Source organism: Anser anser (genome assembly GCF_964211835.1).
Source record: "Anser anser genome assembly, chromosome: 1".
NCBI classification, from domain to species: Eukaryota; Metazoa; Chordata; class Aves; order Anseriformes; family Anatidae; genus Anser; species Anser anser.
This window is the reverse complement of record NC_139720.1, coordinates 65,995,450-66,018,983: the sequence shown is the minus strand read 5'-3', so window position 1 is coordinate 66,018,983 and position 23,534 is coordinate 65,995,450. Positions and strand designations below refer to the sequence as shown.

At 51.4% G+C, this 23,534-nt stretch overlaps 3 protein-coding genes across 5 annotated transcripts in view; 1 reads left to right on the top strand and 2 right to left on the bottom strand.

The window, feature by feature from the left end:
• CACNA2D4 (calcium voltage-gated channel auxiliary subunit alpha2delta 4) overlaps positions 1 to 23,534 on the top strand; it is a 135,683-nt gene that overhangs the window by 90,441 nt on the left and 21,708 nt on the right. The gene's annotated exons all lie outside the window — the stretch shown is intronic.
• LOC310892960 (uncharacterized protein) overlaps positions 1 to 23,534 on the bottom strand; it is a 284,028-nt gene that overhangs the window by 246,175 nt on the left and 14,319 nt on the right. The gene's annotated exons all lie outside the window — the stretch shown is intronic.
• LRTM2 (leucine rich repeats and transmembrane domains 2) lies at positions 696 to 22,316 on the bottom strand. Of its 3 annotated transcripts, none has more exons than XM_083821305.1 (5): positions 19,614 to 22,316; positions 9,107 to 9,237; positions 7,502 to 7,664; positions 3,245 to 3,835; positions 696 to 1,393 (listed from the first exon to the last, which is right to left on the bottom strand). In XM_083821305.1, exons 3-5 carry the CDS (start codon positions 7,566 to 7,568, stop codon positions 939 to 941), a joined length of 1,113 nt encoding a protein of 370 aa, XP_083677431.1. In that variant the 5' UTR covers positions 7,569 to 7,664; positions 9,107 to 9,237; positions 19,614 to 22,316; the 3' UTR covers positions 696 to 938. The 3 variants fall into 3 exon arrangements, with proteins under 3 accessions (XP_083677431.1, XP_083677432.1, XP_083677433.1); XM_083821306.1 differs by lacking the exon at positions 19,614 to 22,316 and adding an exon at positions 9,717 to 10,346; XM_083821307.1 differs by lacking the exon at positions 9,107 to 9,237.

Sequence of the window (23,534 nt, the reverse complement as noted above, 5' to 3'; positions counted from 1 at the left end):
GTTAGCTCCTCAGTGGCAGAGTTCATGTATTTCATCTGAAGCAGAAGGTACTGTGCAGTGTTACGATAAGAGTAAGGTACAGTGGCTAAATGTGTTCATGGTTGCATGCACAGGGCAGATCAGCATGTGCACATGTGGCTCTGCACGCACAGATGAGGTGTCTGGATGTGTGGAGCTGAGGCCGTGTGTGTGCATTAGGATCAGAATGAGTCAGGAAGCGTGTACAGGAGGATGGCTCTGTGTCTGTGCACCTGTAATGGATGATGTGGCCGCTGGCAGATTTGGAGTTGGCCAGGAGCAACAAGAGGGACACTGTGCTCTCTGGCAGCGTGTTAGTGATGTACGTATCTCCACCTTTAAAAGTGCAAAGGAAAATCTCCCTCTGCCTGTTGTCACCCCCAAGGGACCTGCCCTCCCTTCCGATGTGCTCTTAGCCATACTGTGGGCAGCAAGTTACCATCACACAGCAGCAGTTACCCTAACCGATGAGGCATGGACACTTTTGGTGTCCCGCTCCTCACGCAAGCTTTCACAGAGTTGCTCTCTCTGTTTGCAGACAGCTCTTGACAGGATACAGGACAACTCAAGACTGAAGCTGAGAGGATGACACAGGTTCCCAGAAGGTGCCAGCTGCCTCCACAGCAGGCATGTGAGGGAAGCTCTGTGCGAGAGCATGAGGCACAGCAAGCACTCGAGGTCTGACTCTACTTTATTTTTCTGGGCCCAAGGGTGAAAGGGCACAAAATGGGCCTGGGGCAGAGGAACAGAGATTAGAGTCAGGTGCCCTGACCCCCCAGAAGCATGTCGCACTGCTTGGGTGAGTGGAGCAATAGCACAGTCTGTCTTTTTGTCTGGGAAGATGCATTTTGGGAGGACCCCATGCTTGACTGCTCTCAGGTACCTTTGTTCATTGCTGTCCCTTCCTTCCTCGAAGAGTTTCATGCCACAGAAGAGATTTGTTTTTGCTCTTCATGTTCCCCCTCTGTGTCACCCATCAGCGGCTGCCTCTTCTTCAGCTCCCGGTGATACTTGGCCATGAGGGAGGCATAGATGCAACCGTAAGCAGCTGCCACCACCATCATGATGCAAACAATGCCACAAACCACGCCTGCAATGATCACAGTGCCAATAGCTCGGCGCACGCTCACAGGCCTATATCTCTGTTTCTGAGGGCATCCCACACTGGGCTCCACCTCTGGTTCTGGGCCCGATTTAGATTTGGAAGGAGTTGGGCTTCCTTTTGTGCAGGGTGGGCCAGTATTGTCCAGCACAGTAGAGCTGTTCTCATCATCCAGCTGTGAGCAGTAGTTAAACATCTCCATGGGCACCATTCGCATATCCTTCCCTTTCAGCTCCTTGGGCAGGGTACATGCCAGCTGGTCGATTTTCCCACCTGTCCCAACAGAGATAACAGGAGTGAACCAAGCTTCATCCTGATGCAGTGCTATGGTAAAGCATTTAAAGACAACAGAGCTAGATCCTCAGGTGCGAAATGTTCCTATGACTCCATTCGTACCTGGCAAGGATTTGCCTTGCACAAGCCAGGCACAGCAGCATTACGATTTTCAAGTGGGGAACTGCTTTGTTGTAGCCTTGGAGCCATAAATCCAGTGCCTCACGTGTGAATGCATTATTGAGTAAAAAGAGTATTCAGAGAGCTTCTCCCTACCCCAAAAGGCAGCCATGACCTAGCACAGGGTGTTTCTAGAGTTCAGGGGTAAGAATGAAGTCAAGAAGTGCTGCAGACCTCCATGTGTTGCCAGATCCACAGTGCTTGTGAAAGGTGGAGGGAGGGAGGAATGGCTGCACCTCCATGCACCAGACAGAAAGAGCACGTGGTATCCTTTAAAATGATTGCTTTGCCTGATTTAGAGACATTTTGCGTGCCTTAGTCCTCCATTACTGGAATGGCTTGAACCATGGCAGCTGGCTGGGATACTTCTACCTAGGTGGGACTTGACAGTAGAGCTCATGGTTCATGATACCTGTGTAGACATCTTTCAGGCAAGACCTGAAAGCCCTCTGAAACCATCTATTAAGTCAGCCTAATGCTATTTACTGAATTACATAAGTGTCAGCAGAATCATTTTAGAAAAGGAGAAAATAAAGCAAAAAGGTAGGACCGAGCTCTATCTTCTCAGAATAACAATGGACACACAGCACCATCTTCTAACAACTAATCCACCCTCCCCCCGATGGAAATAGTGACAGATGTTGAAACAAATGCTTGAGTGAGTTTGGGCAATTTCTTTTGAAAGGGGAAAAAAAATTAACTCTATGCTTTTTATGGATTGTGGGATATGAGAGTCAAAAAAAATAAAAAAAAAGAGAAAAGTGGCACTCGTATCCTTGTGTGATTCTGATCTCACACATGCATATTTCAGACTGCAGTCTAGCCATAGGCGTAGATAATCTCTTCTCAGCATGGCTGTGATCAGCAGGGATGTGACAGCTGACTGCTGCTATCCACATGATTTGAGACCCTTTCCTACTCATTGGTGCAGTGACGGACAGTCAGGCCTTCAATCATCATTCCTGCAAAATGTGCTATTTTGCTTTGAGTTGCAGGTCCTGAAATCGTGTCAGTCCGTCAGAATTCCTGCACTGCGATAGGTACCTTCCTAGCCTTCAGGGGAAAGCTGGAAATACAAACTTGTCAAAATACGCTTGTTTTGAAATAAGGCTTTTATAGCCAGTCTGACCTAGGGACTGACTTGTTAATTTGAGTGTTTGGGTTTGCCAATATTAGTTGTAATATTTTCCCAAGTGGCACTGTTTCCTGTGGTCCTTTTGCTGAAAGCAAACCTGATGCTTTGCAGCCAAATCCAGCTTTTATTTCCCCCAGCGCAAGGAAGAGAACCAGACAGTTGTTTCCAAGCTTGAAAAGCATTTTTTCTCTTTAGGCATAAAGGGTGAGGGGACTTTATACTTCTAAATTTTGAAGTTATTTGAGGAAAGTTCTTTCCCCTCAAAAAAAAATAATTTAAAAAGAGTGGTCTTTGGGATTAGAAACAAAGCAAGGAGGCGGGGAGTCTGAGGCTGTAGAGGGCTTCTCGGACCTGGCAGCGTTACTGTATGAAGTGCAGCAGCACTGCGCTGTCTCTTAGCCTTACAGCACTGTCCTCCTCGGCTAGGGTCTGGAATTCAGGTCAGCCTGATCTGCCGGACGTGTCAGCCCGTGTTTCTTCCCTTTCCATGAACAACTAGCGCTTGCCAGCTCCGCTCCCGCTGCGCGAGCACCTACCTCGGTAGGAGAACCACTCCATCCAGTGCTTGAAGTCTCGGAGATTGCAGTCGCATTCCCAGGGGTTATCCCCAACTTGGAGCTGCTGCAGGCTGGTCAGTGGCTCAAAGGTCACCCTGTCCAGGCTCTGCAGGCGGTTCGACCTGAGGGAGAGGGAGCGGAGAGCGGGCAGGTCATCGAAGAGGCCCGAGGGTATCTGGGCCAAGCCGTTGATGGAGAGATCCAGCTGGCGCAGCAGGGCCGTGTGCTGTAGCAGGTCCTTGTCCAAGGCCCGGATGCTGTTGTTCCTCAGCTGCAGCTCCGTCAGGTTCCCCAGGTCACTGAAGATGTTCTGAGGGAGCTGGTCCAAGAAGTTGTTGGATAGGTCCAGCCTCTGCAGGGCAGAGAGGTTGGAAAACACCGGTCCCGGCAGGATGCTGAGTTTGTTGTTGAGAAAGAGGAAGGTCCTGGTGTTTGTGGGGATGTCTGAGGGGATGGAGGAGAGGCCCAAGCCACTACAGTCCACTTCCAGGTTACCGCTGTTACACTTGCAGGAGGAAGGGCAAGCAAAGAAGGACTCTGCAGCACACAGCGACAGCCAGCAGCCGAGCACTGGTAGGTGAAAAGCAGGGGAGAGGAAGAGAGAGAGCACGTGTTAGAGCAGTGCTTTCCCATCCTCACCCATCACCTCTTTGCACACAGCTGTGGCTACAACACGACCCTCACAGGAGGACTCTTCGCCACAGTGCCCCAAGTGAAATAAGCTTCCTCACAGACAGATCCTTTTACTGCCAGCCTGCACCCTGAGAGCACAAGTTTCCTGTGAGCCTTTTTTTATGAGCAAGTAAATAAATATCCTCCTAGTTTCACATAGAGGTAAGGACAGTGTATCCCAGATGACTTTGCTGCCAGAGCTGGAGCGTTGGATCCTGTCAGAAGAGGATGGAGCAGAGAGCAGTGGGAGATGTCACCTCTGATAAAGGACAGCTACTTCTAAAAAGTCAGAGTCAAGAGACAAGTCACTAGTACGTGTTTAAGAAGCTCTATTATTTTTTTTAAGAAGTAAACATGAATGAAAAACTTTTAAGAAAAATCAAAACTAAGCAACCAACATCTCAGTTTTAATCCTGTGGCTTGGATCACAACCTTTGTGATGTCAAGTTCAAGTCTAAGTTAGCCACTAAATCATTTGCTCTCCATATCTACAACATCTTATGTGGGTCTTGTGGCAAAAAACTTTTTTTTTTTTTTATGAATTAGATTACATTACAAAGGTGTGATCAAGAAAGCTATTAGGAAGTACCAATGAGATCCTAAGCCACCAAACACTTCGTACTTGCCATTGCTCTCAAAGTAGTTTCTGAGTCCCACAGCAGTAGCCCCACAACCATCTCCTCTGCCCAAAATTACCCATAGCAAGGGAGAAATGATGAAAACATTGCAGGCTTGTAATTGAAGAAAGGGGTGTTTGGAAAAGGGTTAGCGTACATCCTCTTTCTCCTATAGTGCCTCAAGTGTAAGGTCGGACAATCCACAAGACAGCATTTTTTAGAGCTGTTCTGGATCACTGTTCCAGACATGGGTTCAGGTCCTGTGAGCAGTGTCAGGGCTCTAATTGTCAACCCTCCTTGGGAGCCAGCAGCTTTTAAAACTTTCCTTTCTGTGACAAGGAAACATCAGCAACAAGAAAGCAAGCTTTGTGCCTCCTGTCATTAGAGGAGTGGGAGTTCTGTTTAAGCAGACTATGTAAAACATTTGCATCCTTCATCCTAATTCCTTTTGTGGAATTGAGATTAATTGCTTCAATGTGGGAAGCAAATTCAGCTCCCTTGTGCTTTTTAAGATGACGAGTTTGAATATTTGACTAAAACTGAAGTAGGCTTGTCTCTGCTTCACGCCCTATCATTCCTCTTCAGAGAAGGCAGTCATTTGGTCTTGGTAATCTTTAGGGGTGAATCATGGCTAAAATAGATGCATTTATTGTCTTGCTGTTCCTTCTTGGACTGGAAACTAGATTCCTCTGCCCTGCCTGCATTCCTGCTTTTTTTTTCCCAAGAAACAATAAACAAGTGTTTCATTTCTTGACCCAAGGAGAATTCTGAAAAGACTGTCGTAGGAGAGAGAGCTGGTGGAGACCCGTGTTGTGGAGAAGCTTTGGCTGGAACAGCTCTGCAGTTAGTCGTGGTTCTTCTCTCTTCCCTCATGCCACTGTCTCTGGAGTTTAGTCTGCCTCAAGTCCTGTCATCCTATGTCAGTTCTTTTTGTGTTCCCAGTGATCCTTGTGAGAATTGGCAGATTTTTGGACTGGTAGCCTAAGGAGAGCTACACAGTTTGGATCCTGAGATATATGACTTTATTAAGGGCCAAGGGATAAGTGCTCAGAGAGAATGTCTCTGCCTTTTTTTTTTCATCCATCTTTCACAGTTCCTTCAAGAGATTTTTCTGGCCTACAATTGAGATCTCAGGTGTACATCAGCCCAGGCCATGCCAATCTGTTCTTTTAATGATAATTATAGATCGTTATAGTGAAATATAAGAGAGATCCCTATCCTGGGCACCTCTGTGCTTTCTTGTCATGGAAAAGTTGGGGTTAACAGCAAAGATTTCCATGAAAGCAGATGATAGCCTGTGAACTGGTGCAGTGCAGGTACTGGCTGGCTGGGCGATATTTAATTCCATTCAGAATACATCGCTCTCTTGTTGTAGGAAAAGAATTAAAAGAATGAGAGCTAGAGTGGGGAGGGGAGAGAGAGACATGAGTCACTCGAGTGACCCCATCTTTTCCTAGATGCTTAACAAAAGTACAGTATTAATAATAGATTGACAGCTGTGATGATGAGATAACACTTAGCTTCTTTGTATACTGAGAAAAGCAAGAGCAGACTGTGTAATGCGATACAGGTGGCATTCTGTTCAGGGCTTATCTCTCAAAATACCTACCTGCCACTGGCCCCCGGCTGCGTGGCTGTGGGGTGCCACCAGTGGCGGGTAGGAACAAAGTCTCAGGCATCTGGCTGTGGTTATGTTCAGGAACTGGACTTAGGCCAAGTTTCTGCAGCCATAAAGGATGTGCCAAAAATTGTCTTGTTGTTACCCATATACTGCTCTGTGCTCTTGAAAATATTGTACTAAAATCACAGAGAGGAGAATGTTTGATTTTATTTTAGGTCCCTGTGAGAGATGCATCCTCTGGAATATGAGCTAAGACCAAGAAATTCATTGCACTGTTGAGGATTCAGCTTTACAAGGAAGAGAGGGAAGCAATAGGCAGAACTTGAAGCTCTCTTCCAGCCCTGCAGAAGTATGAGTAGTGTCTGTTTTTGTGTTAGGAGAAGATGAAGTTACTTCGTGTGGTGTTTGGTGACTCTAGTAGGTGGCAGAAAGCTGATCCAGGAATATCAGATTAAGTCAAGACTCAGTAGCATTCATTGTAAATAATTCATACAGCAGCCCAGTCTGTGAGGATAGATTACAGAAATGCCTGTTTTCTGGAGAAGGAAATAATTCACCCAGCTTCTTACAGTGGCAGCCCCAAATTTGATGGGATTGCAGGAAAAAGGGAAACCACAGGTCTGCTCAGCTGCCTGGCCATGCAGTAGTGATGTGCACTCTCCGAGTGCTCCCTTTCCTCTGCTGTAGTCTCCAGGTGCTTCTCTGAAATGCGGGTACATCCCCTGAAGGCCCTTATCACCCTAGCAGTTTTGCTCTGCACTCAGGAACGTTGTAGCAGATGCCCTGGTCCACTGGGAAGAGGCTGAAGGTTTACAATGTAATTTGAAGCATATCTTCTTAATTTACTCTTTGATTTTCACTACAAGTGGCAGTGCCTAGTAGGAGAATTCTGCATTTGCATCCTGTATTCCCTTCGAAAATCTGTCATGACTTCTTCTGCCATGGAGAGCTGGGAGCCTTGCTCAGCAGCCTACGTGCAAAGCCCTAGCACAGAGAGGAGGCTGCAGCTTACATGATGCCGATCTGAGAAACGCTCAGGGTAGATCTTTGTGCGGTGGTATCTGTCTCACTGTTTCTCACCTGTCAGGCCCACTGGAATTCAGAAGCAATCATCACTCACTGTCCCACTTTAAGCCCATCTTCAGCTTTAAAGTCTCGCTCTCCCTCCCAGCTAGCCTGGCCTCTAAAGGAATCAGGAATTAGTTCAAACATCTCCATTCTTAGCTGTCCCTCTCCCCTATTCTTAACCCTGGTGCGACCTATTTTCTTCCCACTCCCTTGACAAAGAGGATCATTGTACTTAGTACCCGAGAAGACGTTACTTACGGCAAGCCTCCTGCCACCTCATGAGGAACCTGCTCCTCCACCGGTGGCCGGCAGTTGCAGGCAGCATTGTTGTCTTCTCCAGTGTGTCTTCACATCCACCAGCCAGCCTGGCGCACGGCCCCACAGAGCAGAGGAGTGAACCTTGTAGCCTGCCTGCCTGGTCCTAGAGGGAAGAGCAGAGCAGAATGGGTGGGATTCAGTTTCCTGCCCACAGGATCCAGGGCTGGACTCGGTGCTCTCCTTTCCCCTCCCCAGCTAGCTTTGCCTTTGAGGCCTAATCCCCATTTGGGAGGAGAGCTGGAGGATGATGCAGGAGGCGCGGCATGATGAAGGCACAACACGAATTCACTTCTACCCTCGCAGTACGGAAGTAAGGCCTAATTCTCATATGTGCTGAAGAGACAAGCCTGTGCTTGAACAGCCTGCTGCGGTAGCTCGGTGAGCCTGATGCTCAAGGTCAGCCTGACGAGCGGCTGAGGTGACCCTGCCGGGGCTGCCATCTCCAGCTCGCTCCCTCTCGCTGCCACGCGGGCTGCTGCCACCTGTGCACCCCGCGCCCTGATGCACGCTCGGGCTCACGAGGTCTGGCTACCACCGGCTGCCAAGCCGCTTCTCCCCCCCACCCCGTATTTCCCACCAGCGCTCCCTCTCTGCTTCCAGGTAAAATAGATGTGGTGCCTAGAGCAGGGCTGAGCAGAGCACAGCTTCAGCTGGGGGATCTCACACTGCAGCAACTGCAGGAGCTGAGGAGCGAGCGAGCCTCCGAGGAGAAGGGAGGACCTGGGGCGGGGGAGACTGAGTGGGAGTGTTGAAAAGAGAGGAATTACAGCTTAATTAGAAGAAGGAAAAATGCTCAGTCTAATTAGAAACCCAAAGACCATAAACTCTCCCCTGACAATAAGTGACTGACAACAGGTCCCTCCTACCCTCCCGCTTCCCTTTTGGATACAGGCAGGCAGGAAAAGGGGAAACACCACAGACCCTCCTGACCCACAGGCAGTCTCTGACATGTCACCCACCCTCACAGCAGCAGCTGGATGGACACATTTCAATCAGGGCACAGAAATAAACCATCCTCCATCCCCTCTGAGGGGCTCTGGCAGCGACCGTAGCCATTATGTTAGATGGGCACTGCACTCCCACCGGGATGCTCTCCCCACACACGTGCCAGCTGCTCCCCTCCCCCAGGCTCCTGTGACTGATTTATTTGGTAAACTACCAGGAGATTTTTACATTAGCATCTCGGTGAGACAGATGAGCAGGTTCGGTGCCTGGACTAGTACATTTTGCGAGGCTGTTCAGATCGTTTACCCGAATGCCAGTGCACCAGATAGAGGCATGCCTCTCGCAGCACCAAATCCAATCTCCCCCTCACCCACTGCAGCCCCCTGCTCCCAAAACTGAGCTGGGTGCCTTCCTGCAGCTCCTGCTGAAGGAGAAGCCTCAACAAATAGCTGTCCCCATTCAGTGCTTGTGCTCGCACCGGCTGCGAACGAGACTTCCAGCCTCCCCCATACCGATGGCTCTGCCCTGAATGCCACCCTGAAGTCTCCTCTCTCCGGCTGCCGGTATCAACAAGGGCAAAGAAAAGCCGCGAGCACTTACCTGGAGGGGCTCTGCCCACTGCCACTTCCACCCGGCTCCCCGGGCACTGCACAGTTACTGCCTCTTCCTTCCCTCTCCCTGCGTGACTTTCACTGCCGGCAGCAGGCTTTCCGTGTGCTCTATTTAACTCCCTACAGCACAGGAATAAACGGCAGAGTTAAGCTGACAGCCACGGAGCCTTATCTGGCTGCTGGATAGCGGGAGTCGCTCACTTCCAAATCCTGTTGCCGAACCATCACGTCCTGGCTTTCAGCATCAGGGGCTGCCTGCCATGCTCTGCCTTTCCCTCTTCCCCACCTTCGCTCCATCTAACTTTGTCTGGGTTATAGATAGCTCTGTTCCTCGCACTCTTGCCTTTTGGCTCTGTTTTGTAACACCCCATCTGTATCAGCTGGCTGAGCTCCAAGCAGGGGGGCTAAGCTTTTGAAAAAAAAAATATATAAAAACAGCTTCCTTTGGGTGCTTCGTGACACCGCTTCCCTCTGTGATCCCCCCTCACTCAGCCCAGGCCCCCGCTCGGTCCCGGGGCTGGTGTTTTCCCCCCGCTTGCTGCTGCTCTGCGCGATTCTGCCACGCCATCCCCGGGGGACCGAGGACAGCATCTGCGTACCCGGGCACGAGGGTGCTGAAGGAGTCAGGGTTTGTGCCCCTGCTCCCTTCTGCTCTGGCAGGCAGAGTCCAGCTCCCGCGCTCATCCCTGGTACCTCGCAGGCGCCTCTTCCTACGAAGCAGTGCCAGGGCTCAAGCACCGAGTGCAGGGTGGGAGGAACAGACGTGTATAAATAAGCCCTTTTCCTATGTTTAGAATTTATTACAGTGCATAGTGATTAACACCTGTTCAGGCTTTAATGCTGTCTCCTGCGCTGCAACATGCACAAAGATGGAGGCGCCTTGATAAGCCCATGATTATTTTAAAAGCGTGTCACACAAACACAGCGCTCCCTGCCCCATAGATAGCATCCACGCGTTTGTGCACTCAAACACGCTTCTAAGGCTTAAAACCAAGTAGCGTCATACACATATGCAGATAGAGTTGCTAATCTAGCTTACATTTACAAATACGTCCGCAGAGTTGGGCTAGCACACATACTTTAGAGTTTTGTGACCCATATTTATGGAGATCCATGTCTTGCACAGAACTGTCTGCTTCTCCAAGCTTAGCATATGCTCAGGTGGCAGGGCATTAGCTCTGGAATAGGTGGAGGTTCCTGAACGCTGAATTGAAAGGGCCAGCGAGCTTCTGCATTTTTACCTTGAAGTAGAAAGGTTTTCTCTAATTTGTCTTGAATTCTGACTTAATTAGCTGTTGTCAAGAGATGCTTTCTGGTCTGCAGAGCACCAGCCAGATAGATGCAAATGCAGCACTGGGAACCTCATAGCCCTTTGGCCAACCAGCACCTGCCCACAACCCAAAGCTTTCCAGAGCATCACCAAAGCTGCCTGGCTGCCTTCAGCCTTAGAGCTGGGGACATTTCCAGCAGTGGGGACTGTGCCAGACCTAGGAGTGCCCCAGCCCAAGCGGAGAGGCACCATGCCATCCATTCTGAACTAGTGTGGGATTGATGTGTTTGGGAGCTTAATGCCAACACGCAGGGCTGGAGCTCCAAATGCTCTGAATTCTCCCAGGGGCTCTACAAACCCAGCGTTAATCTTTCTTCTGGGCTTATTGGATGGTTCCTTCTCCCTGGAACAACTTCTCAGCTGAATGCCCTATGATCCGTGGGACACGGAGTTCAGAGCTTTCTTCCACATGCTTGGAGTTGAATCTCTCTTCCAGATTCTGGAGAAATGAACAGAGTACCCCGTGGGGCTGGTGATGGCCTTTTCTTCTTGCCATTTGGTATAGGACAGTAAAGCACAACTTTTTTAGTTTCAGCTCAAAGCAGCAGAATGAAATCATCCATTTCTTGCCGTTGGCTCCAGTGGCCAAAAATACTCTGAGCTGAAGTGCCACTTGGACATTCGGCCTGCTGTCAGACTTCCCAGAGGACTCTAATGAGGATTCCCCTAATTAGCTTAAACAGGGAACTTTACTGGGGGGGGATGCTGGGAAGATTGTAATGACTCTACAGCACTTGCCAGGGTATAAAAGGTACAGCAGGAACTATCAGTGTCGTGTTCTTCCCTTCTCCCTGCCCAGACACCAGTAAGGTTTGCGGTATCACTCTAAAGCCTTAGCTTTCGTAAGTAGGGTCCCAAGGAGCATGCTGAGAGGGTGGGGAGGGTTTACTGTTTACTGCATCCACATACTGCTTTAGTAACACTTTCAAATTCTGTGACACCTTCTATCCAAAGCTTTCCATCTGCTTTACAAATGGCTTTTACCATGGTTGTAGGTGTTGCTGCTGTTATTTTGTGTTTAATGACCCCCAGAAGTAAAGCTGCGGTGGTAGCCAGTAGTGCCTCTGCACTAGGCAGGTGGACAAAATTATCCCATTTTCCCAGCAGGGACACTGAGGTATGGAGCCAGGTGACTGTACCAGCGTGTCACTAGGATGAGCCACAGTCACAGGCAGGGCTCTGTCAGCAACCAGCCGGCAACCTCTGTCTATGATTCTCTCTCCCAGTCCTTTGCACTAACGCTTGGATCACGGCTTGTGGATCAGACTCCTTTAACAGTCTGGCTTACTAGCATCGGCAGGGCATGTGGGTGACCTATATTATAAAAGGGTAGGTAACAGAGGCTGCAACAGATGCCAGTGATAAATTATGAGAGAGTACAAGCAGACGTTCATCCCTCCCCCATGCTCTCCTGATGACTGATGGTAAAGTCCCTTTCCAGTGCTGAATTGCTCTAGCCTTTATCAGAAAACCACCAGTGCAAGGGAGGGCATGGAGGACATTTAAAGGAGATTATTCTTTTTCCCCCCTTTTCTTGTTGCTTCTAGGATTCCTGTTTTATTGCCGTTGCCCATAATGGAGGGGGACAGCGGTACCCCAGAGCCCAGTGATTAAAGTATGTTGTTGTATGTCTGTTCTTCCATCAGTGCTCGGAGGGCAAGAGTCTGTACACAGAGGGAAGGGAGATGCATCAGCCATGTCACCTGATTACAGCAACTGGAATTTCATTAAGTAACTTGGCTGATGAACCCTAGCAGGCAGTTGTACTCTTCTGCAGTACCACACAAGGGTTTAGATGGCGTGGAAAAGATGCCCATTCTTGGTCCCTCAGCACACCTAGGTCAGTCCAGCAAATTATTGACCACAAGAGTTCACACTGAACCTCACTGTCTCAGCAGCAGCTCCTCGTTTGTCGTTTATTTGGACTGCAAAAGAAGCACCCAGACATGGCAGCCAAGCTCAGCAGCACTGTAGAAACATACAGTGTGTGTCACTGCCCCAAGTGAGCGTGGAAGCTAAATAGCTGGGGGATTCATTTCCAATGCTTGCTGATTTATTAACACGTGTATTCAGGATTTATTAGTGTTGTGCTGTCACAATCAATGGAAAGCACATTTTAAGTTCACACCAGAAACCCAGCTGCACAAGAAATGGTCCATCTGACATGCAGCGATCGATCGCAGCAAAGCAGAACACCTCATACAGAAAGCTGTAAAGTAAGTACAAAGCATGCAAAACCCACTCAGTGTTGTAAGGGAATCTGCCACATTCCTGACTCGGTGTGAATAAACCTCACCCTATTCTCTGGGATGTGAAGGGGTCAAAAAGCTTCTGATCTTTGAAATGATAACGTGTAGGCACCTCTAAAATGCAAATGTGGTTGGTGTTAAAAAAAAAACATTCCCTCCCCAAACGCTGCCAAGAAAGGTCAACTTTATCCCCATTTCATGTAGGGGTAAACTATGTTAGAAGTAAAAATGACTGCTGAATTTGGCTGTCTGAAATATCAGCTGCCCAGCCCTTGATACTTCATCGAGGGCTCACATCAGTTCCCAGCTCAAGATTTTCAAAGCTGCCAAGTGCAGTGCTTGCGCAGAATCATATGAGCTTGAGAATGCTCTCCGATCCTGCAGAAATTTGTAGGGCTTAGCAAAGTTACACAAAATAAAGGAGTTTTGGCAGGGCTTCCCCAAAGCTGCCTGACTGGGCTGCACCGAAATCGGGAGAGGAGCCAGGTGTCTTGATTCCTCATCCCGTACCTTAACCAGGAAACATTATTTGCATCCCCAGTCTCCCTGACCAACATACAATAACAAGACTGGGAAAGGTCAGAGGGGCTGGAAATCCCAAGGGCATCCGTCCTCCTGGAAGCCTCTGAGAAAGCACAGAGCATCCCGGGGGGTAGCACTGGTGGGAAAGACCCAGATTGCTGTGGAGAAGTGGGATTCCTTGGGAGGCTGTGGAAGCAGGTGGGGAGATCGGGATATCCAACGCGAGAGTGACAGGAAAGTCCCAGCACAGCGAGAGCGCGGCATATGGAGGAGGCCCAGAGCAGCAGCAGGAGGAGAGCTGAGGGGGCAGTTGACAGGAAGAAATCCAGCCATGTGTGTGCCAGCATCTTCTCTGAGTATTACTGAATGCGACAGACCACGTGCCTGCTTCCTTCAGCAAAACGGAGGCAGATGAGAAGGGAAGCGGGTGAGGGAGTGGGAGGGGGCCTCAGAGGAGAGACACGTGAGCTGGCTACCCAGTTTCCTCCTCTTTTTTTCTTTATTTTTTTTTCTTTTTTTTTCTTTTTTTTTTTGCCACAGAGTGATGTTTTTGTTCTTCTCACGCTGTTGGCAAAAATTGATAACCAAGTGAGATGTGGAGGGGGGTTCTGCATGAAGACTGAGATAACATTTTCTGATCCAGCCGGGAACAGTTGGCTGTGGGTGGTGGCTTGTCACCAGCTCTGCCAATTCTAATCCAGATCCCAGTTTTTCTCTCAGCTGCGAAGAGCCTTCTCTACAACTTTAATTTCCTACAGGGGTTAATCCCGTGGCCAGCAGTAGCTCAGACCCTTAATCCTTCCACACAGCCCTTGGCAGAAGGACTGCGGCCACTCCCAGCTCAGCACATCTGAGGGAGGCACAGTTCGGCTCCCAGTCCCTCTCCTACACCCCACGAGCGTCCTTCAGCTTGTTGGCATTTAAAATGCTGCTCCCCCCTTCCTGCCGAGCCTCCCCTGTGGCTGGGTGCTGGGTGGGTGGCGTACCCCAGGGACAGGCTGCGGGAGAGAAGGCGGCTCGGTGGGAGAATCCCAGCTCGGTGGTACTCATCTCCCTCCCCGCCCCACACGCAGATCCTTTTCACACTTCTTAGTTGGGTGGTGCTCTGGAACCAAAATTAATTTCTTTCTTGTGTGGATTTTCTTTTTTTTTTGGTTTGTGTTCAAGAAGAAGAGTATGGGCCCATGTTCGCAAAGGGTTCTCTGAGGGCTCAGAAATCTTGAGATGACCCAGTGCTCTCCTTGGATCCCTTATTAGGGTCAAAGGGTGCAGCAGATCCTAACAGGGAAGGTACCAGCCTGTCTGAGATGACAGATACATTTACATGCTCAGAGTAGTAAATGGAGGTGCGTCGATTTAACAGCCAGATACGAAAATCTAAGTTTCATTATCAAGTGCTGAGTAGCTCTCCATTCACAGTTGTGTCCTTGGAGAGGCAGACATCTGTCAAACAGTACAGCCAAAGTGCCAAATCAGAGGTCTTCCAGATCAATGCCAAGACACCTGTTAAGTCTTATTTGGACCAAAGTGCTTCAAACATAGGGCTTTCTCCTTGTGCCTCCTAGTTCCTACGGTCAGGTGAGGTTCTGCAAGCCTACGTGGTGCCATGCATGCAAAGTGTCCCACACCTATTTATCTGCTACCATTCCTGTATGCAGTAGCCCAGGAGCTGGTTTTGCCTTTTGTCATAGCCTGTCTTCTGAAATGTGTCAGGCCCCCAAGCACTAGCCTTCCTAGTGCTTGACTCTTGTTACTTTTGCTTCTGGGAGCTGAGATAGTGCCTGGTGGAGAAGCCAACGTGATGCAGGATTGCTGCCACCTGAGCTGCTGAGCGAGAGCATCCCTCCCACTCTTCCTCACCCAGCACCTTGGCTGCGCATCCCTGGCTGCTGGTTCCTCAGAATCAGACCATCGGCTGCAAGGGTAGCGGCCTCCCACCTTGGCAGTTGGAGCAGGAGGGAGAGGAGGTAGAAAACACTGGGATGAGGGAAGTTCACTGCCATCTCACTCCACGAGCCTGTGCCCCTGGCGTGTTCACAGGGGCTGGGGGTCATCTGTGCGTGTGCAGTGGTGGGGCAGAGCACGGGACGCCAGCAGTAAAAATCCTCTCTGCTCTTACCGTAAGGGGATCAGTGACCCAGCACACACACGGCTCCTGGCAAACCTCCCAAGGAAAGGCTGACTCTCATTGTTCACACATGATGCATTTATACTGAACTCTGAATGAGACCTTTCGCTGATTTCTTTTTCTGCCCTAGTGAGTTGCATAGATCTGTTTCACTTGGTTGCCACTGTGGCCTGAGTACTGTGGTGCTGCCTGTCAGAGAGAGCCGGGAGCTCCTCTCCCTCTACCCCATTATCCCCCATCACCTTCTCAGAGCATCCAAGAGGGGCATCCCTGAAAAGTCCATGCAATCTGCACAGGGTCCAGTCTGCTGCCTGCAGCTCCAAGGGTGCCTGAGGCTCGCTGGGACACGCTTACACTCTGTACAAGCTGGGAACACTGCCCACAGCTCAACGAGATGTGGTGACAGCTATCACAGCCCAGAGCTCCAGCCAGGATCCTCAGATGCGTCTGGGCCAGCACACACATCCACAGCCCCATGCTACGGGGCTTGCTGAGCCTGGGGAATGTCTTCAGATCTGAGGGGACTTTAGGTTTTCTGGGGGGTTGCAGCCACAGAGGAGATACAGGCATGGCAACATTCACATCCCATCAAAATCATTGGATGCAGAGCAGGGCCCACTGCAGACCCTCTGTCCTTACAGAGGCTCCTCTCCACAAAATCTCAGCAGCAGCAGCAGCACACCCTACTTTGGGGAGCACCCAGAGGCAGCACCCCTGCCTCCTCCGAGTGAGGAGGAGTGTGATACCAGGGCCTGACGTCGGGGTGGCAGCCTTCACCCGCAGCCCGTCGTGGAGCTCAGACCTGTATGGCCCTGACGTAAATTTAGGTCTCATCCTTCCCGTGGTGGCTGTGAGGTGTTGCAATGTATAAATATCAGAAAGTATCTTGTTTTCCCATTCATAAAAAAGCAAGAAATTATTATTTTCATTTTTAAAAAGATGGCTACCTGAAAGAATATGCCACTAGGTTTGCAAGGGCAGGTACCTAAAAGTGAGGCAATAACTACACAGCCTTAATTCATGCGTTACAGCAGAGCCTTTGCTTACCCGAGCAGGTACTGCTCAGGGCCCTGTGCCATCCTCAGAGCAAACGACACATGATACTCAGGCTAACAGTGAAGATGTTGTAACAAACAAGGCTATTTTTATATGGTCAGCATAAGATACTAAACCACAGCGTTGGCAGCTGGCCACAGTCTGTACATTCCTAATTTTGCGGGTGCCCAACACGAGACCCTAGGGGCCATTTTCCAGAACTGCTGAGTACTCACAGCTGTTTTCCAAAATGCTGGCAGCCTAGCCAGTAAGCTGGTACGGTCTGAAGGAATTAGTGGCACTGAGAGCCAAGAGGCCCCAAGCTCGAGTCCTGCACCTGCTGCTCCTTCACTGGCTGGCGAGGGGAGAAGTCTCTCTCCCCTTCAGCAGCGAGGAAAACAACCACTCTCTCTTGCCTCATCAGGAGCACAAATTCTCTATCATCTGTGAGGCAACTATAGCAGCAAATGTCTTCAGAACACCACAAGACGATGCACGCTGATGTATTGCCCGCGGGGCTGGGATGACAGGCAGTAAACAAATAAAAGAGGCACGCGCTTCAGTACCAAAAAAATAACAGCCCCCTGCTTCACTCGCTGAGCACCATGGATCTGGCGCCCTGAATGAGGCAGACTCATGAAAATAAAGAGAGATCAAACCAGTCAGGACTGCAACCCAGCACAAGCGGCATGGTGCCCTGAATCCTGACATTTCCTAACTTTCAAGTGCTTGTTTTTGCAGTGGGAATAAAACCATATTTTACATAAACCCACACCTCACAGGTAAAAGAAGCAACTTTCCCTTCAGTCTTTCCAGCCTGCATTTGAAATGATATATAGAAAGAAATGCTACTTCTTGGTATTAGGGTCTCCGGAGCCACACAAAGCATTTTTGTGAGCCAGAAAAGCCACGGCAGGAATCAGGTATGCATTACGAAATGTTTTCATGCTGGAGAGCCTGCAGCAGGGACAGAAACAGCCCAGGGTGCTGACTCCAGCTCCTTCCCACTGCGAACTGGCGCACGTGTCGTGGTGTAGCACTCTGAGCGTTACCCAGCTGCCAGGAGCATCCCAGTATGGTCATCTGAATTACTGCTTGAGCCACCCAGGACTGGGACAGATGTCAAGCACTGTAAGCAGCTGCTTGTAACCAAACATGGCAAGTGAGGGAAGCTGCTTGGTCTCTCTTTTAAGTCAGCAACAGGCAAGTGTGGAAGAGTCACTGAAGACCTGCCCAGAAATACCCTGCCATGGGCTTGAGCCTTTCCCCAGCTGTCCCTTGCTCAGCTCCAGCCTCTGCCATTCTCTGAGACAACACATTCAATTGCCTTCGTGACCCTGTGCTGCTGCTGAATCTCCCCTCCTTGCCATGCTGGGGTCACACTTCTGCCTCCAGCAGGCTCCTCTGCTTCTGGAGAGCTTAGAAAACCCTTCCTGCGTCAGGGTTAGAAAAGCCATGGGATGGGCAGGGAGCTGGATGGAGATACCCAAGCTGTGAGTACACCTTGCTAGCATGTGGCATTTGCTTCGCTAGAGGCAAGGGTGAAGCTGTGATCCAGTATAAAACTTACATAAGAGGGCTTCCCCCCTTTCTCCCTGCAAACCGCCCCTCTGCTGAGATTTGCCATAATTTCTCCGGGAGGACAAGTTACACCAAGAGAGGCAGCACTGATGTCTGATGGGGAGACAACTCCCTCAAGCCTTTTGCTCATGTGGAATAATTCCCTTGAAAATGTTGTTTGCCCTGAGCGGTTAGAGGAAGATCCTCCCCCCGAAAAAGACCCAAGTGACAAAGCTCAGAAGAAAAATGGTCTGTGATCACGGCAAGGCACCCCCTCCTCACCGCTGCTAGAAACATCCCCTGCTTTGTGACAAGTCCCTCTGTGCCTCTCAGGGAGCCCCTGTCTTTCGGGGTTTCCTTCCTAGCATGGTGCGATAGCATGCTGGAGAGCAGCTGCCCCAGCTTCTGTCAAAACGAGGTCTTCGTTTCTCTCGCCATCCTTCACTGGCAGATCAGGCACCGGCGCAGAGCAATGCTGCGCCCTGCTACCTGCAGCTCGCAGCAGGGATGCGCTGGGGTTGGCATGTTTGGTCTACCTGATGATGCACATTGTGGTCCTGGGGCCTGGCTCCTCAGCTGTGACCTGGTTGTAGCGACAACGCCAAGCATCCTCTCTGCCCGGCCCAGGAGAGGTCTGATTTTACACGTCTCTCTCAATTAGAATGAGATGCGGTGGCAGCAATGAGCTGGGCAGGCAGCGGGAGGAGGGGGGCAGGATGCCCCGTGCAGTATGGATGTGTGCACGTGTCTGTGCACGCGTACATATGCAGGCACATACACACACCCTAACGCTCGCATATATGCTCCCCGCCTCAGCTGAAATCTGTAGGAGGCTTCACGTCAGCTCCTTCGGGATGTATGCAGTTCTCCCTCTTTTCTCCCAGGCAGATCTGCCCTCTGTGGCAACATTGGGAAAGGCTGTGAAGTTTCCCTGTGCTGTATTTTCCCCCTTCCTCCTAAAAGTTCAGAAATCACACGCTCAGCCTGCGGGGATTCTGGAAACAGCTTGGGGACTTATTTTTGGCTCCACTTGTGATAGGGCATCCTTCGCTTCATGTCCTGTGGTGATGTCTGTGAGCTTTGTCTGTGAAATTGTACATGCATATACACACACAGGCACTCTCACACGTTTACACACCCCCTCATCCTGAAGCCTGTTTACTGAATGCTGGACCAGTCACCTATGCAGTTTTGGTCCTCATTCCCTTCTCCATTTTAGGTTGCTCTTACTGAGACAGCTGAGACCTAAATGATACTCAGCCAAGCCACCGCAGCTGGGGTGAGCGGCACCTCATGTGCTGGACCCACAGCACCAAGGGGGGACACAAGAAACAGGGCTCACCGGGACCTGCCCGGTACCTGGTGACCGCAGCACATCGTACGTAGCCCGTAGGCTGCACCCGAGCTGTCAGAGCCACGCGAGGGATGCCGGTGCCATTCACAACTGGGAGAAGTTGCTTCCAGCTGCCCACCCTGAAACTGGACTGGGACCAGTACCGTCAGCCTCCGCGGCAGGACGGTCGCTCTGCCTCATTGGGGGGATCGCTGCCCTTCAGCCTTGCACTGAGGACCTCGCGGTCCTCCCCAGGGAGGCTGCTGGTTCCCCGCGGGCAGCCCCCCTGCTCTCACTTGGGCTGGGGTGGAAACACGGCGGGGAGACGGCTCTACTTACCGTGCTCGGGCTGGGATGGACCCTCCTGTGAGATGGGCAGCTCTTCCAGTGAACCCTGTACAATCCCAAAGCCAAATCCAGCAGAAAGTCCCTCCGTCACCCGGCGAGCTCTCGGAGGACTCTAGTTGGCACGAGCTCGCTGGCTCGCTGGCCAGCCGGCCGGCCCACGCAGGGGGCCGAGGAGCTGCGTGCTTAGGTGGCGGCGTGGGCAAGGGGCCGTAATCCCCTGTAAATAATAAATAGGGGGAGAGGGGTGGCGAGCGAGAGGCGGGAGCGGCTGAGCGCAGGGCAGCGGTGGCTGGGGGGACATCTGCGACGGCAGCGGTGCGCGCACGGGAACGCACACCCACAGTGCCGAGGCATCACCCCGCCAGGCGGGCAGGGTCCGATCCGGAACGGCCGGGGGAAGGGGCTCGGGGGATCTTCATCTCTCTCACCCCATCCTGGGGAAGGAGCAGTCGCTTGCCTTCAGCCTCTCCATCTCCCTCCTCCCCCCCTTGCTCCCTTCCCTCTCCCGCTGAACGAGGGTCGAGGGGACCGAGGGGGGCGAGGAGGTGCTGGGGTGGGGGGAGCTGCCCCAGCCCCTCGCCAGGCAGACTGGTCCTAGGCGCTGAGGCTGGAGAGGAGCCGCCGAGCCGGACTGCCTCCTCCCCGCCTCCCTCCTGATGTGATGGCTGATCACAATGAGCCCGGAGAGAAAGGCGGGCGAAGAGATGCGCCGCTGTGTCTGCCGCGTTTCCTATAGGGACGAGGAACCCTGCAGGGGAGAAAGCGTGGGGCCAGGGAGCGGGACCCCCTTCCCATCCGTGCTCCAGAGACGGAGCAGGAGGCAGGGCGGGTCACACGGGGACCTCACCCCACCGGGCTGGATGCGCCCTGCCCCGGCTGCCGTAGCACCTCCGTGCTCGGATGGAGCACATCCCGGCCTCCGCTCCCCTGGGGATTCGGGGAGAACTTGAGGGATGCTGGCAGGGAGCAGGGAATAGTGGTAGTGAGGGGAACGGTGAGAGAGGGGAGCGTTTACACCTGCGCTTTACTCCCCTGGGCTTGGTGAGTGGTGGGCAGAGCGTGCTCAGCCAGGATGTGCAGGGTGTCGCACGCTCTTTCCCCTCACCGCAGGGGCAGGGGCATCCCCTGCCCGCCGTGACACTGCCGGCTGGTGAAGGGGTGCAGGAGGGACCCCAGTGCAAGCCACTGCCTCTGCGAGGCGTCCCTGCTCTCCTTCAGGCTCCCACAGCCTGCCCTGACGAACTCAAACCCCTCGCCTGCCTTTCTCCTGCTTGCTGAGGACCTCGGTAGCTAACGTTTGCAAGAATTACCACTTTGCTGAGCCGCTTCAGCTGCCGCTTCTGCGTGGCTCAGTAGCATAGGCAGGCTGCCTCGGATTTCAGCTTCTTGTTATTTTTAATGTGTCTCAAAGTTATTTTTTAAGTAACATTCTCAGCGGGCTTCTTAGACTGAGAGGGGTAGCCCCACTGCTGGCTTGAGCAGGAAAATGGGAATAGTTCAGAAACAGGGAGCAGGGAATGCAAACAACAAGTACCGGCGGGGCTGTGCTGCTGCTCTGGCACGTTCTTTCATTGGAACCACAGTTTTTATTTAAACATCAGAGCGGCCACCATGAAAACAGGTTTTGAATGGCAAGGTACATCTTGATAAGCGGGCCACAGGATGTAATCTTGCAACTCTTTGTTACGCCTTTGTGTGATGCGGCAGGCCAGAGAATTAAATCTTGAGAAAAGCTCCTTATGAGAACAGCATATGGATAATCAAAGAGACAAGCCAGGGAAGGCAGACAGAACAAGAGACAAGCAGAGGACAAGCTAATGAGGCAGACACGCTCAACGGAGGCATGAACAGGTGGAGGGGAAGGCTATTATCTCCGTGCTGAATGGCAGCGGGCGACGCCGGAGAAAGCCGGCTGCGGCAGTGCAGCGGGTGCCACTTGCTGGGAAGCCGTGCATGGGTCTGGGTAGCTCGTCTGCATGGTGTAGCAACAGATCTGTATGCAAGGCATGCAGCATTGCTTGGCCTCGTGTTTTATTTCCTTGCTGGGGAACTACGGTCACACAGGTTATTTGCACGTTAGTGGGAATAAAACAATTAGCTGTGGTCTCCTCGAGGACTTTATGGTTGTTGCTGTGCGGCACACTGGGGCCACTCATAATTTCATGGACCTTGGTCTCTCTTGCAGCACACACTTTGCCACGGGAGCAAAAAGACCCATGAGTTGTACTTTGGAGGAGCAGAGGGGGATTATTCCAGTTTTCTCCCTTCTCATCTGAGCTGTGCAATCGTTGTTTTCCTCAAACTGAACTGTTATTGTCCTCCTTTTTCCCCATCCTCACCAGAAGCCCAAAGGCACCCAACCATTTGTGACTAGCACCGGGAGGCTGCTCATGGCCTGTTTCTCCTGAGCTCATGTGTCTTCCTCAGGTCGACTGAATGCACGGAAGACTCTGAATCCTTACCCCCTGAATGGCGAGGAGCCGTGGTGTCAGGCAGGAGCATGGGGCAATCCTTCTGCCACGGTTCCCTCTGATGGGTGTTGTCCAGGCAAACTTGACTGCAAGTCAGAACAGCCCCAAGATTTGCTTTCAAGGACCCCTTCAGACAGGGCAGTGGCACAAGGAGCATGGTGCTCGCAGCCTCCTGAGGAGCAGCCAGAACCGCACGCAGGACCGCTGCAAAGGAAGGAAAGGGCTGGTGCACAAGCCCTGCAGAGAGGTTAGAGCTGCAGAGATGGCATCCAAAGGACAAGGCTTGCTGGTAGGTGGCGCAGAAGGGTTAGACGTGGCTGTGGGTGACGTGGATAGAGGAAGGAGAGAACTGGGGACTCTGCTTTCTGTCCCTGCCACTGGCCACCAGTGCAAGCCCCAGCTACTCTCCCTTCTCGTGCTGCGGGCAGCTCTGCCCAAGTTAAGCAAATGCTACTTGTGCCTGCTGGGCAGAGGCAAGGACTGACAAGCAGGGGCTGAGATACCTTTGAAGATCAATTTGAGGATAGGTGTTCCCTTGGGCAAAAACATGAGCCACTCGGTTAGTCTCTGCTTTGCAAGGTTATTTATCTAGGTGTCAGCTCCTCTTCAGGTCTCATAAAAACTATATGGCCTGGGTAATGCTCAGTCCCACTGATGTGATCTGCTGTGATAACGGGAATAGCTCTTTCTTAAGATGTTGGAAAGGACAATGGTGAATTTATTTAAAGCTATGTACCAAATCAGATGGTCTCAGCAGCATCAGCACCATTTGCCTTCTGTCATGGACTGCCGCTTTGTCTGTGAGAGCACCATGCCAAGCTGTGATAGCCTGTGATAGCCCCACTGGAGATGATGAATCTTCACCAGGGCTGGACTTTCTCCTTTCTTTAGGTTCCTGGAAACAGATACAGATGAATCTCAGGTGAGCGTTGTGTCTCGTCCAGTTTGTGCTCTGTGAGGCTTAGGGCAAGGCAGCAGTACAAAATAATTCCTTTCCCCCACTCACAGGCAGTCAGATCCATCCTACAGCAGGGAGGGCTGGATAAGAAACATGCCAGTGATTGGGATTTCATAAGACATGCCAGCGATGGGAATGTGACAGGAAGGACACCGACACTGGTACAAAAGGCAGGGCTGCTGTACCATGGCTGTGATCCCAGCTGGTGCCAGGCTCTCTGTGCGTGCGGCACGGAAGTACACCACTGCATACTCCGGTTTTAATTCACATCCATCTGAATGAGAGCATCAGATCAGACTGTTGACTTAAAAGCACCCACACGGTGCGTAGTGTGGTTCAGGTTTAAAAGCTCCTTAGCTAGGTTCCGTCCCCGCTTTGAAGCTAATTCAGAGGAAATCTGCAGCAACCAGCAACGCTTCACCCGCCCAGCATTGGTGGCTGTGAAAAAGAGCCCAAACCTCCCCTCCCTGTACTTCGTCTTCT

What these genes read in the sequence shown, in the direction of transcription:
- LRTM2 (XM_083821305.1), bottom strand. Translation starts at nt 7,568, where the DNA reads ATGCTGCCTGCAACTGCCGGCCACCGGTGGAGGAGCAGGTTCCTCATG. An exon ending in GAGGTGGCAGGAGGCTTGCC is followed by an intron (nt 3,836 to 7,501) that starts GTAAGTAACGTC and finishes TTCACCTACCAG; the next exon opens with TGCTCGGCTGCTGGCTGTCG. An exon ending in GGAGTGGTTCTCCTACCGAG is followed by an intron (nt 1,394 to 3,244) that starts GTAGGTGCTCGC and finishes CTGTTGGGACAG; the next exon opens with GTGGGAAAATCGACCAGCTG.